Source organism: Halichoeres trimaculatus, unplaced genomic scaffold (assembly GCF_033239565.1).
Source record: "Halichoeres trimaculatus isolate MK-OKI-2021-1 unplaced genomic scaffold, fHalTri1.1 fHalTri1_scaffold_2, whole genome shotgun sequence".
Taxonomy (NCBI): domain Eukaryota; kingdom Metazoa; phylum Chordata; class Actinopteri; order Labriformes; family Labridae; genus Halichoeres; species Halichoeres trimaculatus.
In genome coordinates, this window is record NW_027437180.1 from 7715700 (window position 1) to 7731963 (window position 16264).

At 40.9% G+C, this 16264-nt stretch overlaps 1 protein-coding gene across 7 annotated transcripts in view; it reads left to right on the forward strand.

Annotated features, from left to right (window-relative positions):
• rims1b (regulating synaptic membrane exocytosis 1b) overlaps positions 1–16264 on the forward strand; it is a 121321-nt gene that overhangs the window by 39046 nt on the left and 66011 nt on the right. For 6 of the 7 annotated variants that reach the window (XM_074694291.1, XM_074694239.1, XM_074694275.1 and 3 more), the window contains exon 3: positions 3157–3177. The exons of the other annotated variant lie outside the window; for it this stretch is intronic. In XM_074694291.1, the coding sequence (XP_074550392.1) occupies positions 3157–3177 (21 nt within the window). The remainder of the gene's footprint in view (positions 1–3156; positions 3178–16264) is intronic. 7 annotated transcript variants of the gene reach the window in all.

Genomic DNA, 16264 nt, shown 5'->3' on the forward strand with positions numbered 1-16264 from the left:
ATCATTAATGTCAATATTATCACTTGTACTCTGAGTGTGCAACATAGTAATGTAAAAGACTTAAAAGTAAAAGTCTTGATTTTCACCTACAAAAGAAATGAATGTTCTATCATAGTTTCTGTTTTTTGTTTGCATCAATTTAGAGATTATTACTTGTGGGGTGGCAGGGAAAGGGCTAGCTAGCATAGGCTAGCAAAGCATCACAATCATCATTCTCATTGTAGATAGCTTGATTGATGCAATTTAAGGAAATGTATTTATATATTAAGCTATCTAGATAGAAAATTTATAGAGGATAAATAAAAAGGGAACTTATTTCCACCTTTATAATGATATAAATGATTGTCCCAGTTTGCCAATAGCACACTGTCCCACTTTGGCAATGGAATATTGCTAAAGTGGGACAGTAGCAAAGTGACTTTTTAAAAAAAACAGTAAGGCTCACATGGATGTGATTTTTAAAAATTATGAATCATCATCACACCCCTTGACAAAATATATCACAATTACAAACTATCCAGCAGTTTTCTTATTTCTAGAACACTAACATCTGTCACCTTAAAACCCTATGTCATTTTACCCACCATGTTGTTTCACCTCAGAGGGAGTTGATAACGGTTAGCCACACCCCTGTAAGTGATGCCAACGATACAGAACCAATCTTTTTTTTTTCTTTTTATCTCAAACTTACCTATAATGGGCTCAATGATGAGTTTTAGTAACAGAAGTATGCATATGGAAAAATAACATGTTTAAGTTTTACTGTCCCACTTTACCCATATTCACCCTATTTCATTTACCAGAATATTCCAGCAGCACAGGAAAGGACATTATAAAGTAATGTATCTACAATCTATTAATGAAATTGTGAATTTGAAGAAAGTTTAATTAAGAAAGCAATAAAAGGTCTTGAACAGCCCTGTGTCCTGACAGCCCTTCACCTGAGGACCTGGTAAACCAGAGACCAAGGTGTGGCAGTCAGTCTGAGGACTTTATAAATGATCTTCAAACAGTCTCACTATCAAATATTTGCCTGTTCAAAATACAGAATTTAAATTGAGATAATAAGCACCAAAATTGGTTATTTTTAAAAACTGTGTCTAGATAATCTGGTTGGGTTGGCCTCTCCTGGAGAACATAAATCCATCCACAGAACGTAGAGTGAAAACCACTTCGATGACATTAAGCCAGCCAGCACAGTTTAGAAGTGAGAAGTAAGATCCGTCCTTTTTCTCTGATAAGGATTTTCTGGATTTATTTTGTAATTGCTGGTGGACTGTAGGCTGAAACATGTGTCACCAATAACTTAATTTTCATTATTATATGGCATTTTAAATGCTTACTTTGTAGATTTGTATTTTAAAACTAATTTCAAGTATCATGCTTTTAAATTAAATGTAAGATTTGAAACTAAATGTATTTGCTTTGGAATTTTTTTTTTTCAAAAAAGGAGGGTCTGCAGGATTTTCCTAAAACAAAAATAAATAAATGAAAGGGTGTTAACATTGCCCATTTGTCTCCTACAGGCCTCCATACATGTGTGTCAGTGTCAGTGTCTGCCCCAACCCCCTCCACTGCCTGTATGTTGATGTTTTATTGTATCGGGATGTTACTTATTAGCCAATCGCAAGTTGATCATTATGAGTGGAAGTTAATCAGAGCAGCTACGATAGTGGACGAAACACTGACAAAGAAAAACACAACCATAGTGAAAGGAAACGGCAAAGGGATAAAGCCTTTTACTACACAAGGGTCAAGCTTGGCTCAACTTTCATTTGCTGGGCAGCCCGGGGCAAAAAGCTGTGATATTTGGTATGTGTCAAAAACCTGTGATTAGCTTGTTTTAACATGCCAAGTCAGGTGCATGGCTCTCAAGTCTCTTGGGATGCTACCGGTGGTTGCTGGGCTGGTGCGTGTTCATGTAGTCTGGTTGGTGGCAGTGGGTGTGTGCTGCTGCTGGCACTGATCCGAGGAGGAGGAGGAGCTCAGTTTGTTTGTTTACTAACAAGTTACAAAAATTCCTGCAGAAGTACCTTAAACCTGCATGAGCATCAAACAATTTATATTCCTAAAATTCAAAAATTCAGCATTTAAGTTTGCACAATTCAGACTGAATTCCCTGAACATAAAGGTTTTTGAAAGCGTGCAAAACTAATTTCTAACTTCTAACTAGTGTGTCCCCTCTTTCTAAAGATTCGTAGAACTTTTTGTTTTGCTTACTCTTTGACATTTTGAATTGATGAACTTCAAAGTTTGTTAACATGTGCAGAAGGTATTGGGATGAAAATGTTGTGAAATCTTCTCCATGTTGCTTTTGCTGTCCCAGTTCCCGCTCCGTGCTGAGGAGCCGTGACGCATGCTTGATGATGTCACAGGTCACAAGTCACACCGAGGTCATGCCAAGCTAGGTCATGCATGTCGCTGCGGCCTAACATGTCACATACATTCACATACTGTCGTCCCCTCCGCCTATCGCTCAGTATGAAGTATGTGTATCACTTCTGCAGACTGTGATTAACAAATGTTTGCACCACGTCCTCTTTCCCACTTTTCTCCTTTGTTTTCTTTTCCTCCTCTTTTTCCACCATCTCTCCTCCTCTCTCACATCTCACAAAATCTACTCTCTGTATACTTTTACTCCTCCCTTTCTTTCCCTCTCTTTCTCCACTTCCACCTTCACTTCTTTTTAATTCTCACTGCTACCTGGACTGCATGCCACAAAGGAGGACAAAGTGGTTAGCATCTTTTTGTGTTTTCTCTGTGCTGTGTTTGTGATGTTTGTGCCACTAAGAGGTTGAACCTGACAGAAGGATGAGACAGGGCTCGTCATTTTGACAGAAAGTTCATTTCTATCCTGACAAGGTGATAAGAAGTATTTCTAAGTTTATTTCTTCTGTGGGAGAGAAACGAACAGCTGCAGATCCAAAGGGAGCAGAGTCAGCGTGCGTATGAATCCGTTTACAGATTACAGACTTTAGTGAGCAGAGGGACTCCCTGTGGTTCAAAGGTTTTATTTTTTTAGCTTTGATTTTTCAGAGCTTTACTCAACTCTTTGAGGTAAAGCCACGTGGATCTCATGTATCCTCAGAGGATTTTCTCTCCAGTGTAACATTCGACTAACTCTGTGTCCATTGTCTGTCTCCTCCCTTTGCAAAGTGTGTCATAGTGAAGGACAGGGTAAGACCTGCTGGGTGATGGATTGTACTGCATGGGTCACCACTAATGTCTCCCCCTCATTATCGGGTCTGCGCTCATTCACAGCATCAGAACGGGAAGACCTGCCACTAATCGTTGTCTCACAGATCATTGTGGTTTAACATGACTCTAATCCTGGGAATGAATGCAGACCCTGAAAATCAACTGACGGGCAAAGCAAGCATGAGACATTCTTCAAGCTGTTGGCAAGGGCGTTTGACCTAGGGCTGTCCCCGTAACGCAATGATTCAATCTGTAGTACAAAAGACCTGGAGGTGACTTGCATTTTGTCAGTTGAATCTGTGCATTTTTTATGCCTCATCAGCTGAATTGGTGTGAGAGTAATCGTAGAGCAGGAAATAAACCTGAAAAACTGAGTTTAACCCTGAGCTTACATTGATTTAAGGTTTATAAAGGGAGCTGAATTAAAGGCAGAGGTCTTTTCTGCTCCAACACAAACAGACCCACTGATAGAGACTATGAAAAGTTCTAAATAAAGCAGTTTTTATATTTCAGATCTGCACATCTGTGGTGTTAGTTCAGGTCTGACTCATGGCCCTGTATGTTTCCCTTCCTCCTCCTACTAACCTACTCAAGCCACTACCCTGTCTCATTAAAGACCAAGAAAAACCAATATAAATGAACTTTTTATGTTAGTGTTTCTTAAAAGTCATTCTGTGGATGATGGAGGTCAGGAGGGGCTGCTAGCCGAGCTGCTTCAGGATCTTAAACAACAACAATGCCCCTTATAGTCCCTTTAAACAGACCTATCTATTACAATGAGTAGAACATATAAAAATGTGTTTTTCCATAAATCTAAGGGATTATCAGAGACACATTGAAAGGAAAAAGAGAGGCTGCCAGCTGAGCTTGTTTTAAGGTTTGTAGCTCAGCTCTAGACAATTAGTTCTGCTCTCTTAACACAGTGGTGCCTTGACTTATGAGTTTATTAGTTATTAGTTCAGGATGCTGGGCAGCTGTTCCCTGCACCAGTTGTGGAGTATCCAAAGCATGTTTATAATGCCAAATTTTTGTCCTTAACATGAAGCCAAAAATCTCAAGAACTCGTTCGATGCTCATATGTCAAGCTACCACTGCAATTATCAGTACTCTATTTCAGTTCGGCTTGGTACAGCACGCATTTTGTGTCATTTCCTTTTACTAAAACTAGGACAGGTCCCCAAATTACTGACCCGCACCGTCCCAATTTTTGGTACCCTTCTGTTGGTTACTCTGTAGCAGGGTACACAGTGGCTGACATAACTATCTGCATCCGGTTTACACCCACCAACCAAGAGGAGACATGGTTGGCCTTGGAAACACAAATAGGATCAGGCTTTACTGATCCGACCCGTACCAAACTGTACTGATCCAAACCGGACCACTTGGTGGAAACAAAACAGGTAAACTGTACAAAGTTTTAAGTGGCATTGGGAAACATCCTTACAATGTCACACCCAAAATTTCTCATAAAAGAAAAGATTCACAGAACTGGACAGGTCTGCAAGCTGAGCTGCCATGAGCCTGTTTCATAGAGCTGAGCATGGATTAGTTCAGGATTCGTTATTGGGTCTGTCAGCAGGGGCAGAATTATCTGCTGAGGTCTCCTCCTCTCCTGAATCAGTAAAATTCTGAACAAGTTGGCTTAAGTTAACCAGGCATCTTCTTGACACTCCTGATAGGCTGCTAGCTGAGCTGCTTTAGCCCAAATAACAACAAAAACAGAACAGATGTGAGATAATACATTTGATAAACTCAACAAAGTATTACTGCTCAAGCTGTTATCAGATAAATGCACTTATAAAGGCAAAATATGTAAGATATGAATGTGCATTAGTCGTCCAAGTTTGTTTTTAACCATGAAATCTGTTTCGACTGACAAAATCCTGAGTCTAGTACAGCCCTAGTTTGACCCCTCTGACCTGTCCCAACCCTCTCCGTGTGGCTTCAGGCATGGCTGTGCAAAAAGAGGGGGAAAATATACGTAATACTGGATCAGATCTTGAACAAAATGGGTTTGGTGATTGGATCTTCAGGTGGCATGCGTTTAAGAAAGCACCCTACCCCACTAACCTTTGATCTGAATGCACACTCTGAGCACGCATGCCTGTAAATGTTTCCCTGCCTGTGTGTTTGAGACCAGACCAGCCTGCCACCAGGAGACGGGAGGGACGCAGGTATATGTTCCACTTATCACGCCCCTTTAATGCTTGGTCACTGCAGTTATCGCCATAGTGTTTGTTTCTGATTACCGCCATCAAAGTCAGAAATAGTGACGAGGAGTAACTGTATTATATGATCATCATCTTTCAGCTTCTAAGCGGTCAAACAGAAGCTTCTGGTTAGTGTGAAGAGTTGAATGAATAGAAAGGGAAAAAGCCAAACATGGTAGAAATCATTGAGGTGTCCAAACCAAAGACTGAGGTTGAGCTGCTTGTTGTCAAACCTGTAGTTTCTTTCACATTATTTAAGTTTGTCTGTTGAAGTGATGCCCCTTTTTTGCACACAATACAAAACCACAAAGGAAGTTAGAAAGAAACATGTAACACTTGTTTTTACGCAGAGAAACTGCATTTTAACACTTCACAATGAGCACAGCAGGCCTGCAGATAATTTGTCTGCTCCGTGCATGCATAAGAGAGAAACTCTCCACACCAGCTGGTTGAGACAGTGTGCACTGGTCAGTTCAGAAAGAAAATAGAAAAGCAGAGAAGCTTAGATGATTTATACAGGAACCATTGTGGGGTGTAATGGTGAATGCTTACCATTTTCACACCACCACCCAAACAGTTTTATGACTACTTCCACACCCGAACATATCAGACTCAAGGCGACAAACTGCACAGGCTTCTTATGCACGAACAGAACCACAAAACAGACCTGTTTCCCCCATCGACAAGTTTGACCATCATTCCTTTAACATGCTCAATCTGGCAAAAGTATCAGTGGCTCAGGAAACATCTGAAAAGCAGAGCGAAAGAACGCCCATCAACCATATCATTGCGACAGGAAATGTTCACAACACTGGTTGTCTCGTTACGAATCACCTGTGGCTGTCAGTAGATGAAATACGTCAGCCCATGCGCCCAGTATAGAGGTGCCAAGACCATTGACCTCCTGTTGTTGGAATAAACTAATAGGCTGATCCAAAAACAGACAAAAAACAAACAAAAATAAAGGCCTCAGCTATTTCAGTTAGCTAGTTTGCACCCATGAGCACATTATGCTGTGTTTCCCTAGAAAAAATATCAGCTGCCAATGATACCATCATTTACCTGGATTAGTCACCTTGGTGGTCTTGTGGCAACAAAAAAAGTGGGAAATATATTTTTTTCAAATGTAATCCTTATTTTTGTTTGACATTTTTAGACGATGGATGAAAAAGGCATCTGCTAATAGTTTTTGAATTTAAGAATTTTGATGTATCTTAACCCTCAGGATCCCAGGATGCACGTATTTTCAAATGCTTGGCATTTACAAACAGTTTGTCCTATACAAAAGCTGTTAAAAGTGGCGTTCTTGCCAGATTCTCAAGTTTCCGACAGTCCCTGAATGTTTCACATATGATGTCAGCAACATGCTGAAAACTGGCGGGAAAGATCAATGACTTTGTGAGACTGCCATTATCATCAACTTTGTTCACACGTCTGCTTTGAAAGTCTGCAGAAAATCAACTGTTTGCGCTAGCTCAATATTGTAAAAAAAAAATATATATATATATATATATATATATATATATATATATATATATATATATATATATATATATATATATATATACACACATATATATATTTATATATACATATAATAATCCTCTTCAAGTAAAAATATGACAGGAGCAAAAAATGCTCAGAAAGTGCTTGAGATTCAGAAGGTTGGAACTTAATTTTACTCCATGCCTCTCACCTCTTTCTGCGCAGATTGTTTGATGGTGAAGGCAGAGCAGGAGGCGTCCTGGTTCTCAGTTGATCACAAATTTATTGACAATACGTTAAAAAAACGCATTTACAGAGTTTCTGTGTGCAGCTTCACTTCCCTGATTACAACATGTGCTGCGGCAGTTCACAAAGTCTGACCCTGTCTATCTATCTCAGCCATAGACTGTATAAAACATGGACGTAGTCTCGCCGACGTCACCCATCTGTTTCTGAAACGGAAAATGAAGCACATCGGCTATAGCGGCCATATTGGTAGTGGCAAGGGCTTTGCCTACAGCCATAGGGCGCTGGCCGTCACGTGACCCTCAGCTGTGCCTCTTATTGAGGGAGCTCGCGATCTTAAGATCCTCTAAACAGCTGAGTTAAAAAAAAAATTCACACCCCGTACAGTGGGAGCCGGTAGTAAAATTAGCGACTCAGTCAGGAGACGTTTTTTGAACCAGGCTGTAAATAGGTTAATTTCTGCTTTGAAAACGGCCCTTTTGGCTTGGTGTGTATGTGACTTCCGCTACTTCCGGAGCCAGCCTGAAGCGAACACTCAAGAAACAGCAGATTTTAGCACTTCTGCATTGTCTCATATTCTCAGACCAGAGGTCGCCGCTTGATCTCAGCCCACATATAAAGGCTAACAGAGATAGTACTAAGGATGCCAGGAGAGTCTTCTCTCATTGGCTCTTTGGGTGTTGTCTCCCCTATCATTGGCTACAGACCATCCTCCGTCACATGCAACCTGAGACTCACATTCCTGATGGATTTTTATCAATATCTGCTGGAGAAACTGTAAGACACACCTCTCGCTCCTTCATTTATTCATCTTCACCACTTCAAATGAAACATGCACCTAAACTCTACAAAAGTAAATCACCAAATTGAGCTACTAAAGTTACACAATCAACTCCCCTTATCATTGGGCATATGTCAATGTGGACTCATACATCAGTCTAGTTAAGAATCTGTGGTGATCCAATCTATGGAGGCCCCACTCTACTGGGATCAAAGGATCTGCTGCTAATGTCTAACAGATACTACAGTACACCATTGGAGGTTTGGTGTAGTCCACGTCCTGTTCTGTCTCTGACCAGACCAAGGACCTCACACAGTATGATCATAGTGTCGTGGCAGATAGTTTTTTTCCTTTGCCTAAATGGGAGTAATTTTTTACCCGTTATGATCACAAAGAAAACAACATTAATGAATTATATTGTGCGTTTTAGGAACCAGATGTCACACATTGGTGCACTCAGAGAAAAAGACATCATTAAACGCCCCCAGATTTAACTTAAAATAAATTCCTGTGTGATTAAAAGACTAATCTATAGCTCTGAAGTGTGTGAAATAGCTGATGTGTATTTTATGGTCCTCTCTGTCAAGCTGCCCTGCTATAGCTGGAGCTATAGCTTGTTAATAGCTGAGTGTTTGTTTATGTGTGTTTAATGTCAGCTCCAGATGGCTCCCAGAAACTGAACAAACCGCTGACAAGCTGCCTCCTTTGTAAAAGCGCACTGCTTCCCGGTGGATAGCAGGCCGGCTCTGACTTCTTAAACACACAAACCCTCTCTCACATACCCCCACTCTGGCTATTGACAGCATTAAAAACAAACTATTTAGCACATTTAATGGTGATTTAAGCTAAACAGTTAACTGGTGATATGACAAATACTACAATGCTTTGACTGTAAGCCTAAAGTCCCCTAAACCACTCTGAAATTCTACTATTGAGACTACAGATTACATTCAAAAATGTCATGTAAAGGAAAAATCTGAAAAAGAAAGATCCAAAAAGAGTCATGTTAGGAAGCTAAAGTGAAGCCCTCAAACACACACATGTCTAAGTGTTAGACACAGCTTAAAACAGATAGATGTACGTGCTTTATATGGTTCAGAGCTTTACATTAAATGTAAAGAATGCACAATTTTCTAAATTGGTCCACAATATCTTAATTCATTGTCTTCCTTTTTGGGTTTTGTTAATGATCACACTGTACAGTGCAAGTAATAAAACGAAAAGACACAACACAGTATAAGACAAAAGGGACCAAACAAAACAACACAAAAGGCAAAAAACATAAATAAAGAACAAAAGAAAGAGAAGAAAGGGGCAAACAGACAGCAGCTGCCAATAAAAAGGTTAGATGATACTGTACAGTACATATCACAATATTGTATTATAGACACATTTTAGCTCAAACCTTGATGATTTTCCTAAACCATCCAAGTTGTTTTTGTTCCTGAATGGTGACATCTAGTAGCCACATATTATTATTATAATTTAAAATATTTATTAATCTATTTTTTATAAACCTTTTTTAACCATTAAACCATATTTTACCAACATAATTAGATGGAATGGAAAACTACAGACTCCTTACTGATGGAGGCACAATCTGACAAACCCCTACAATAAGTCATTTTATACGGCAGTGTTACATAAAAAAAAAACATGTACACTGTGACAAATGACTAAATTTACAAAGAAATTTAAACAGAGATGTTAAATTCAACATTGTAAAAAAAAAGTCACTGTAAAATATGGTTTAAAAAAATGGCAACAGGGTTATTAAGCAGCAAGGTAATTTTTGTTGTGACTGCAGTTGGTAACTGTGAGTGAGGAGGGAATGCAGTGGGTATGACACCCTAAAATATACAGTGAAGGGTTGCATGGGGTGGGGTACAGGCTGTCTGTGCTCCACATGGCACAGACTGGCTGTCTGTGCTCCACATGGCACAGAACGGCTTTCTGTGCTCAATGGCGTGGACTGGCTCTCTAAGCTCCACATGGCATGGACAGGCTGTCTGTGCTGGGCATGGATCATGTATTCGATGATTTTTACACTTTGTTGGCCAATTTTGAATGAGGTGTAAAACGATTAACTGTTTTTTTTTCTTTAGCTATAATAATAATAATAATAATAATAATAATAATAATAATAATAATAATAATAATAATAATAACAATAATAACAATAATAATAAATTTTATTCGTATCGCCCTTTACATCAGAAGATCTCAAAGGGCTACCAGTTAAAAAGAGAAAAGCAATGAAACAAAACAAAACAAACAATCCAAAGAAAATCTAAGCAGAAAAGGGCAGTTGAAAAGATCTAACAGCGACAACTAAGAAAAACCAAAAGCCTTGTTGAAAAGAAAAGTCATGTCCATGGATGCATTGGTGAGTGAGGAGGGAAACCTTGTATTCGATTCTGCTGGGGACCGGAAGCCAGTGTAGTGACCGGAGGATGGGGGTGATATGATCGTGTTTGTGCACTCTCATCAGGATCCTAGCTGCAGAGTCTTGGATGTATTGTAGCCTTTGCAGGCTCTTGCTAGGGATCCCGATGAGAAGTACATTGCAGTAGTCCAGTCTGGAGGAGATGAAGGCATGGACCAGCTTTTCAGCATCTGGAAGGGAGAGAATGGGGCGGTGTTTGGAGATGTTTCGAAGATGGTAGAAGGAGGTCTTGCAGAGAGGGTTAATATGGGATTAATATGGGTGGGCTGGGGGTCCATTTTCACACCAAGATTTGTGACTGTAGATGAGAGGGGGATGTTTGTGCCAGAGAAAGTGATGCTGATTATGGGTGATGATTTAGTTCGGTGAGGAGTGCCAATCAGGATGGCTTCAGTTTTGGAGCTGTTGAGTTGGAGGAAGTTGTGCTCCATCCATGCCTTTATCTCCTCCAGGCAGATGGTGAGTTGTGATGGGGATGATGATGAAGGAGGGATTGCAGCTTTGGCGTTGACATACAACTGTGTGTCATCGGCATAACAGTGGAAAGAGAGGCCATGACGACTGATAACCTGGCCAAGGGGCATCAGGTAGAGGATGAAGAGGATGGGGCCTAGGACAGACCCACTAAAATACCAGCATCTCAATGTACAACAGGGTCATATATTCACTGTGTTCCCTCCTCCCTCACAGTTACAAAATGCTGTCACAGCAGTGATTACTTGGGTATTATATTGTTATTTCACATTCATATTCTGTGATTCAATATAAAGTATTATTCTGTAAAAATAAATTACAGTACATGCAGAATAAGAGCAAACAACAGGCCGTTTCTGCTGCCAGTATTCCACCATTGTTTTACTGAGAAACTGTTCACAGTGTAGTATCTGGTTGTTAAATATGAGCTCCTTGTTCAAGATGTAGAGCTGTGAGAGCAGCACAGAGACTCGTCTCATGATCTGGAGATCAGAAATGTAAAAGCAGCGTGGATTTACAGCCACAGCAGCTGTGCTTTGCTTTCAGCCTCTCCCTCCGCTGGTCGCGTTCAGCCTGCTTCAGAGTTGATCTACTACCTTATTAGAGGAAATGGAGCATTATGTCTTTTGCCGTCGTCTTTCTTCTTCCCACCATTCGGGATTTACCATTCCCTGAACGATGGCGGTTTACACCCAACCCTGCCTCATAAGTCATCCTGTTGAGGTGTGTGTGCGTGTATGTGTGTAACAGCAGGGTCACTGCACATGCTTACTGAGAGCCAGCCACACCTTCCTCAGCTACCATCTATTCTGCCCATTTAAGAAAAAGCTGATGTTCACACAATCCTGAGCGAAATGAACGCCGCTCAGGCCTGGAGCGGCGGCTGAGCGACGGCAGCAACAAACGTCTTCACCATTTTGTCAGCAGATGGATGGAGCAGCGCTGGGGGCGGGGGATGGAGGGAAGGGGGTGTGGGATGGAGAAGTGTGAGTGACAGGTGTGTGGTGTCTTCATTTGTCAAATCAGCCAGGTGTGTCAGCCGAGCCAGAGAGGGAAATGGAATGAAAGGAAGAGAGGAGAGGGGAGGTAAAAAGACAAGTACAGGATATGAAAAAAAAATCAAAGGAGAGGAATGAAGGGGAGGAGGGAGAGGGACATCATGGGTGAGGAGGAGAGAGGCAAGAAATGGATGAAAGGAGAAAGAAAAAAAGTGAATCCTGATTCTGCTGAATTATACTTTATCTACACTTCCCATGTTTCCCTGTGATTCTGTGTTTCTTCTTCAGTAACACAACAGAGATGTCATCTTAATCTTTCTGTTCTTTTTTTTTTTAGAAAAGAAAAGTAAGATCATCAAACAGAAAATTTTAAATATTGACAAAACTACAACAACAGCAACCAGGAGTCTGATGCAAGACAGACAGAAGGCTGATATGAACTGAAGTCAATCCTCTGATGAAGAAAAAAAACAGAACAGATTTAGGAAGGGCTCCATGACACCCCTGGACACGGCCTCAACTAAAAAGAAGTTACAAAACATGAGTAAAAGTAAAAGAGGAGATGGGGCAAAAAAAAAAATCTCTGGATCCTCCGGCTTCCTCCCACAGTCCAAAAACATGCTCACCAGTTTAATTGATCACTCTAAGGCCCTGTTTACATGACGTTTCATCTGAAAACGCTAAAACGCAGTGATAAAAATCTGCGTTTACACGGAAACGCTGATGGACTGAAAACGCTGTAGTAAGTATGCTAGGCCTGTAGGTGGTGCTGTAACTGTCTTGTCCAGAAGCCGCTTTTAAGAGATCTCCACCGAAGTAGAGTTGAGCCGATCATCCTGTGTATTGGGGAATACTAAGTTAAAAAGTGGAGCAACAGATGCACATTTTTGTTGAAAGACAGTCAGCAGATACAGCAGATTTTGCAGCACAACACGGTAGTTCACGAGGATCGTAACAACGGTACTGTTGTCCTGTTGTATGCGCGTGCGTGAGGCAGAGTGTGACGTCAGCGTTTCCACTGAAAACACCGGCTTACTGTTTACACGGCAACGGTGTCGGAAGCGTATCAGAAAAATCCCACTCTGGAGGCTGTTTTCAAAAGTTTGCGTTTTAGGTCGGCTGAAACACTGTTTCCATGTAAACGCGAGGCTGAAACGCAACAAAACTTTTGCGTTTAACCCTATAACCGTTGTCGTGTAAACGGCTCCTAAATTGTCCCTTGGTGTGAGTGCGTGTGTGAATGGTTGTCTGTCTCTGTGTCAGCCCTGTGATTGACTGGCGACCAGTCCAGGGTGTACCCTGCCTTTTGCCCAATGACAGCTGGGATAGGCTCCAGACAGCCGCGACCCTGAACAGGATAAGCAGTTCAGAAAATGATGAAAGGAAATGGATAAGGAAAAGGAAAAAGTGTAGAAGAAGGAAGAGAAGGAAACAAAAAGTACAGCGAGGAAGGATGGGATCAGGACCAGGGAAAGGAAGAAAGGGAAATTCAATAGCTGTTAATGTAAAAGGATAAAAAAACAGGTAAAGAAGAGAAGTGACAAAAAAAAAGAGGAGAAACAAAGGTGGAGAAAGTGTGGGGTGCAATGGAAAGAAAATATGTAAAGGAAAACACAAAAACAGAAAAAAACAAGGAAAAGGGGAAAGAATGTAAGGTGTTGTACAAGAAAGAGAGAGGTGAAAATAAAGAAGAAATACAGAAAGTAGAAAGTCAGTGTTAAAAAAAGGAGGCAAAAAAGAAAAGGAAAAAAACACCATTAGTAAAGAAAGTGAGCAGAGAAAAGAAACGCCAGAAGCCACAGAGAAATAAAAAATACCAAAATAGAAAAACAAAAGAGGCAGGTAAATAAAACCCAAAAAGTCAAACTGCACGGCTGTAGTTTGTTTTAGCTCCCTCAGTGACACACTCTTTTCTTCTTTGTATACACACACACAAACACACACACACACACATTACTTTGTCCCTCTTTGAATTGGTTACCATGGAGAAACACATTTTTAGGCAGGAGGAGGACGACATTATTTCATGAAAAAGATCACACACACACAAACACACACACACACAAATGTATACACACTCCTCGCCTACAGGCGGTCGCCCACGCCACACTCTTCAAGGCAAGAGGGTTTCAGAAATATCCTACACAAACATACTGTTCACATATCTGCACACACACACACACACACACACTCTCTCTTTCACACACACTCTCACGACACACAGCGCTCCCCAGCGTGCAGTGAGATGTGAGATGAACTCAAGCTGACACCAGAGTGGGCTGCCTCTGGACGGAGCAAGCTGATTGGTCAGATCAGCTCGCTGAGGGTGTGACATCACGCTCCGGCTGGTCTGGTGGAGTGAACCACCGCCAGCACATGTGCCACACACTCTATAGGGTGGAGCTTTAGCATCTTATGTACACACACACACACACACACACACACACACACACACACACACACACACACACACACACACACACACACACACACACACACACACACACACACACACACAGAGTAGGTTCACACACAATTAATTCCTCCGTGATATCTTTCAGGCCATCCAGGAAACCAGAGCACAATCATTCCAAGGATTATATGTATAATGTCCTCTCTGTGTGTATAGTGTGTGTTTGTGTGTGTTCATGCGGTGTACAACTTCCTCATTGTTTACCACCCTGCCCCCCCATCTGTGGTTTTTGCTCTAAAGCACATAACAAACACGTGAAGCTGAGCCGTAATGAAATGAGATCTGTTGTCTTTCTGCTGGGTTAAAAACACACACAGCAGTCGTCCCATGGTGTTTGTTCTTCTATATGATGTTCCCATTCAGGGATTATGCTCAGGGATTACAGCGTTTACTCGCCTTTGTTGGCAGCCACCATAAACACAGCCTATAGAAACTCACAGACCAATGTGTGTGAATGTGTTCTTAAATGTTGCACTGGAGTGTCGGGGCCAGCACAGATTGTTACATGTTGTCCAGAAAGAGTTGGTCAATAATTAATCAATGGGAGAATGTTCCAATTCAGCCAATGGTACTAAAAGTACTCGTTATAGTAATCTATGAAATAGCATAAAAATGTATCTGCTTTACTTTCAGAAAGCTTTTTTGTTCATCCCTTGACTTTACTGGATTGAACAGCTGAAATGTTCAGAAGAGAAATGTGTGGAGGTCTGCATTGAGGCACATGTGCTCTGTACATGGGGTGGCTGATCTACCAATGCTTTCCTCAGCAGTCTAAGGACACTTTTTTCATTGTTTGCCAGTGGATACCTTGCACAACTGGCCAGAAAACAATCATCTACGCCAAACTCTGGTCAATGATTCTGTGCCCGTACCACGTTAGCTGGCGTATTATTTATAAAACTGATGAGGGAATATTCATTGTGGGCTAACAACAGGATGAAATAAGACTTATCTGGATCAATAACAGTAATCTTCAGGACAAAGTTGACCAACAAGGACTCAGTCGTGCACTGCAAAAAACTGAAATCTTATCAAGTGTTTTTGTCTTTTTTAAGTAAAAATTGTCTTATTATACTCGATATGAGCCACTTTCAACTTATCAATCCAGAAAAATGTCTTGTTTCAAGTTATCAGAGTACAAAAATGAGGTTTGAATCGCTTGTAACTTGTAAAAAAAAAAAACTGCCAATGGAACAGGAAAAAAATGCTTGAAATTTCTTTGAGACTAGAACAATGTCTTAATACAAGTAACTTTTCTCTCGTTCCATTGGCAATTTTTTTACTGGTTAAGAGCAATTCAGACCTCATTTTTGTCCTTAAACAACTTTAAACAAGACATTTTTCTGGATTGGTCATGTGAATGTGGCTCATATTGAGTTTAAAAAGGAATTTTCTACTGAAAATAAGACAAAAACACTTGATAAGATTTCAGTGTGACTGATTTCAGAGCTCCTTGGGTTGTTGATTGGTTTGTTGCCAAGCACCAAATTTAACAACTCAAAGTGTGAGCTCTGCTTCAGCCAATCACTGTCCATGCATCCCAGCTCCCTGTCTGGGTCTCTGAACTCCTTATCTAACTTAAAAGTTAGGTTAGATATCCAGCTGCAGTCATTTGCCACTGGAGATTTTCATTCACAGGTTTTGTCTGTAAAGTTCCATCTCGTTTTCTGTGTATTTCTTCAGGTAGTGCCGCAAAGCAATGGGTCTCCTCCTCTGACCACTTCTGCTTTGATCTCACCTACATCTCAGGTTTTCAAAGAGAAACTCCAACAAAATAACAGACAATTAACTTGGCAGCCTCTCTTTTTCAAACTGTTTTCCATGCTTCACGATGGTCATGATAGCCCAGCCCCTCGGCCCCTGACATAGTTGGTGCTTCATTCTGGCCCAGCAAAGAGTTAGTTCTTGTTAAACACCAGTTTTTAGCATGATGCTTTGTCTATCCTGAAACTA